At 52.0% G+C, this 5,210-nt stretch overlaps 1 protein-coding gene across 1 annotated transcript; it reads right to left on the bottom strand.

Moving 5' to 3' along the window:
* Positions 1-315: 315 nt before the first annotated feature.
* Positions 316-4,148, bottom strand: PROP1 (PROP paired-like homeobox 1). The gene is made up of 3 exons (XM_049649023.1): positions 3,684-4,148; positions 2,258-2,490; positions 316-1,323 (listed from the first exon to the last, which is right to left on the bottom strand). The coding sequence occupies exons 1-3, from the start codon at positions 3,790-3,792 to the stop codon at positions 985-987; spliced, it is 681 nt and encodes a 226-aa protein (XP_049504980.1). The 5' UTR covers positions 3,793-4,148; the 3' UTR covers positions 316-984.
* Positions 4,149-5,210: the final 1,062 nt, after the last annotated feature.

Here is a 5,210-nt window from a genome sequence, read left to right as displayed (position 1 = left end):
AAGACTCACAATGGCATTTTGGAAAATTAGCCCTAAATCAGATGTTTCTTCTCTATCAGCAACCACATATGTTATGACATGCGGTCGATTAAATTTTGTTTTTACATTAATTTATTTTTGAGAGACAGAGCACAAGTGGGGGAGGAGTGGAGAGGAGATGAGACACAGAATCCGAAGTAGACTCCAGGCTCTGAGCTGTCAGCACAGAGCTCAAAGCAGGGCTCGAGCCCACCAACCATGAGATCGCGACCTGAGCCGAAGTAGGATGCTTAACCGACCAAGCCACTCGGGTGCCCTGACACGTGGTTGATTTTAAGAGTCAGGTTGAAGGTAACGTTGGAGACTCAGATCTTATTTGTTTATTTTTTTTATAAGACATTGGAGAGCAGATCTGTGATGATCAGATTTGCAGGGTCTGGTGGCAATGGGAAAGGCTGGAGCTAAGGGAGTTATTGAGGAGGATTAATTAGAAGATATGGGGCCAGGAAAGATGAAATTCAAGAGATATTTCTAGAACATTAATGAACAAAAGTTAATGACTGATTTGGGTAGTGGGAGTGGGTGATGGGGGAAAGAAGAGCAGGTAAACTTTAAATCAAAAGCCGTATTGAAATCAGTTAGAAACTGCTGGGTGCAGATCTTCAATTGTGATGTCAATTAATGAAGCCCCAAAAGTTGTATCACGTTCACTAATATCCATTCACCAGTGGCAACAATTGCTTCCATCATCAATATCACCCTTCTACCTGGTTACCTCCACTGAGCATTTTATCTGTATCTTCTAGTAGACTCACCTCTCCACATTCCCTCAACTAATCACCTCAGAATGCCTTCTTCAGATCTCCCATTTTTAAATTCCTATCTCTGAGCTGCCCATCACCAAATTTCTACTTGATCCTTAGAAGGAAGGGAAGCCACCCAGCTTTCCCTGAGTTTCACCAGGGCCACAGGCTGGGAGATTACCTTATCAGCTCCTGTTCAACCTTAGTTCCAGGACTTTGGTGGCTCAAGGCTAAGGGGAAGCATAGCTGGGGGTGGGGGGCAAGGCAGATGACCAGTAGGAGTTGGGTGCAAGGCGGGGTACCAGTCTTCAGACTGGTGGGGCCGAGCAAAGGAACTGCCTGTGGAGGGCTGAGAGGGAAGGGCATGGTTGTAGGGGTGAGGGAAGCAGGTCATGGGTGCAGGTGGTGTTGGGTAGGAGTAGGGGCAGGCAGGGGACTCGGGCAAGAAACCAGAGAAGGTGGCAGGAGACAGCTGGGCCAGTGGCTGGAGCAGTGACCGCTCTTGCTTCCTCTGCTTAGCTCTGCGGTTCTGGAACCAGACCTGAGGAAGGGGAAGAATAGCCACATCAACGCCTCTCTCTCAAATAGGTGGCCCTGTCACATCAGAGCCCCCCTCCCCTTCAATGACAGAAGCTCCAGGTACAGAGCATAAGCCTCTCTGACCATGCAGAGGAAGTACAGTTCTTCCCAAAGGCATAGGCCAGCTGGGCCTAGATTAACAAAGCAAGACCCACACCATCACTCCCAACCTGTGTCTAAATTTGCCGTACTATGAATTTGGGTGAATTAAGAATATCAACTTCCAACACGAAAGAGATCAATATGACACAATGGCATCTTCCCTCCACAGAGAATAGGAAACTTCCCCTAGGATTATTGGAGACGAATTTTATTGTTATAGACAGCTGGATTTAGGGTGGCGGCTTTATACTTAAGATGATTTCTATGGTTCGGATGAAAGGCACATCAGGCTGGCTGAGTCTCAAGGCCATGGTTAGGGACAAGGGTACATATGCATGCAAACACTTAAGATTGAATTTCTGTTGGAATTCACATCACTATTTTTAAAAATGTTTTGTTTATTTTTGAGAGAGAGAGAAAGGGGGGGGAGGGGGGGGGGGGGGGGGACAGAGGATCTGAAGCAGGCCCTGGGGCTTGAACCCACAAACCATGAGATCATGACCTGAGCTGAAATCAAAGGTCAGAGGCTTAACCTACTGGGACATCCAAGTGCTCAGGATTCACATTCCTATGAAGGTTGAGGGTAGGGTGTTGAAAATCAGGTTAGAGCTTAGGGTTACGTTCAAGGGACAGTCTCATTTTAGGTGAGGTTATGTTGACTGCTGGGCGAGGCCATGTTCTGGGGAACGTTTAGGTTTGGGTTATAATGCCATATGAGAATTTATACCCCAATAGCTCCTGAGCACCAAATCTACATTTCTTCCCAGGAGAAGTGGGGGATCCTGGGGCATCACCTGGATTCTCGCCTCACTGAGGCCTGTGTCCCGGGCGAGGCCCTCTCGGGCCCAAATGTCAGGGTACTGATTCCTCCCAAAGGCTGCCTCCAGCTGTTCCAGCTGCGCTGGGCTGAAGGTGGTTCGGTGGCGGCGCCTGGAGTGCGGGCGACCCCTCTGTGCACCTTGTGGGGAAAGCCGTGGTCTCCGCACTCCTACACCAGAGAGGTTCCTGTAGGGCCGAGGGCTCATGTCTGAGGATGGAGGGGAGGGGAGAGGTTGTGTGGGGTGGACCCATCCGTCCATCCGGAACCTCGGATGCCGGTCCGCCCAGATCCCCTTTGCCTCCCACCCCCCAAAACCCCTCAGCTCTGTTAAGGAGCTGGATCCGGCTCCGCCTGAGCCCCCACTTCATCTCTGAGTGCGCTTATTCTGGGCTCTCCACCTACATTGTCACCCCTGAGCCTCACTTCTCACCCTGGGCACTTCTGCCTCCTGTAAGTCCAGGCCCATGGAACATTCCCATGCAACACATGTCCCTCCGTGTGCCTTTCGCCTCTCTGGGAGCATGTACTGTCCTTCTGGGTCTCACCCTCTGGGGCTCTTATTTGCTTTGACACAGTAACAAACTGTCCGGATCTGTAGGACACCTGTGACTTGTTTCCTGCTCTCAAGGCTCATGTTCAACGTCTACGTTCCCTAGACTGCTCCCATCCTCCTCCACCCTTCTTCACCTGGGAAGATGAAACATTCCTCCCTCTTCCACTCAGACACACCCTCCCCTCACCTACATTTCATCTTCTCCCCTGGCCCGGCCCTGGCCCGGCCACCGAGCTGCAGGAACCTGAGCTCGTGGGAAAGGCTTGACTCTCCTCCCTGCAGGCTCACTAAGCCCCCACACTAATTAGTCTGAGAGCCAGCCGGGGAAGAGAGGACACGGAGCGAAAGGAAACACCTGGAAGGCACACACTGAGAAAAGGAGATGTCTGGAGCTGAGGCACCCATCCCCATGGGGACCGAAGGAGCAGCTCCCACCGGGGGCTCAACTGTCCACCTTGGGGACACACGCGTTGAGCCACTGGTGGTCCCCTGCTCTCTTGGGATCCAAAGCCCTGGCCCCTCCAGATGCCCATCTCAGAGGAGGCAGTGCAGTGGGCAAACCACGAGGTCAGGGATGAGGAACCAGATTTCAGCTTCGCCTCTGCCCCACCACCATGTGTGCTGTTCAGCAGTCCATCAATGCCAAGGCTGCGGGTCCAGTCTGTCAAACGAAGACGTTGTCCCTCCCTGTGCTTGCTAAGATGCCCAAGGTTTTTAGCATTCTGGAGGCTGATTTTTATCTCCCCTTCTTGCCTTCCTTGTGGGGAGCCATGCCCTCCCCCAGGAGCCTAAGCATGGAGCCCCCTCACCTGCTGCCTCCTCAGGACCACCCCAGAGATTCACTCACCCACCGTGGAGGTCAGAGTCCCAGCGGCGGGGTAGCCCTCGGGCCAGAGGCTGCTGCAAAGTCGCCCCTTCTTCTGCTTACCCTGCTCACTCCTCCCTTCTGCTTCCATGGCTAACAACAAAGACCAAAAACAGTCCAGGTTCCTGTGTCCCTGAGTCTCTGAGCCCGGGTCAGTCTTTCTCTGGTTCTGTCGTTCCCCTCTCTGCCTGTTTATCTCGCTCCTTCTCCCTGTGTTTATGCCTCTCACTCTCTGGATGGAAATACAGATGGATATCTTTGTCCTTCTCACTGTCTCCCCTATTTTCTAATTTTTTTTCCCTAACTCCCCATTCCTTCGCTTGAGTATTATAGCATTCTCTCTGCCTTGCCCCGACCCTGTTTCTCTGTCTTGGCCTCTACTTTCCACTGTCTGCCCCTTGTCTCTCTCTCCCTTTGCTCTCAGCTGCCTACTTTCCCAGCCTGCAATCCCACACCACCTCTTTCTCCCTGAGCCTTGGAGGAGTGACCTGCCCCTCGCCCCTGGGGGCCCATCCAATCATTGCCTGGTCACCAGAGCCCCCTTCGTCAGGGGAGGATCACAAGCCGGATGAGGGAAGGTGCTCAGTTGGAGGGTCCAGGGACTGGGGCCAAGAGCTCGTATTCCCAGAGGACCAAGTTCTTTTGTCCTGTTAAATCCCCTCCTGGGAGCAGACAGGATAAGAAGAAAATGCATTCCTCCTAAGACCCTTCCCCAGAACCCCACCGTGGGGAGAGGGGGTGCAGGATTGCACCAGAATGAGGGCCAGGAGTAGGGCCTGCCTGGCATCTCAGCATGTGGGTGAATATCCAAGGATCTGTTTCCAGGTAACTAAAAAACTAAAAGACACAAGTGCATTCTGGCCCCTCCTTGATACCCTGATTCTCAGAATATACTAGACACACCCTCCCCCACCTCAGGACAACCTCAACCATGGGCTGAATCTCCAGGACACCATAGTTCTCAAGGGCTGTCTGCTTTCCTCTCCCAAATGTCATCTCCTCACTCACTCAGAACCCTTGGGACTCCAAGACCTTCCAGGGTCACGCAGACATTCAGAAAACCCTGGCCCTTGAGAGCCTTGGAATTCTGGGTACATCCTGACTGCTTGGACTTTAGGACTCCGTGAGACACTGAGATGCCCACGCCATCCTGACATTCTGAGTCTTCAAGGAAATGCTGAAGCACCTAGGATCCCGGAGCAGTCAAGAAACCCTGACACCCACAATATTCTGCTTCTTGAGATCACTTAGACCCAGAAAGTACATTCTGACATCCCTGGGGGATCCTGACCCTTTAAAGACAACCTGATACCCCAGGACTCTAGGATACTCTAGGATGCACTGAAATCCAGAATGTTCTGCCTCTACTAGAAGATCCCTCTAACCCTGCCATGAGGTTCTAACTTCTCAGGACACCCTACCCCTCATGGAAGGGGCAGTCTGAATCACCATGGTCATACTTATCTTTCGCACACATCCTTTTAAAAGCACCCTGACAATTTAAGACCA

Source organism: Panthera uncia (assembly GCF_023721935.1).
Source record: "Panthera uncia isolate 11264 chromosome A1 unlocalized genomic scaffold, Puncia_PCG_1.0 HiC_scaffold_17, whole genome shotgun sequence".
In the NCBI taxonomy this organism is placed as follows: Eukaryota; Metazoa; Chordata; class Mammalia; order Carnivora; family Felidae; genus Panthera; species Panthera uncia.
This window is presented reverse-complemented; position numbering and strand designations above follow the sequence as displayed.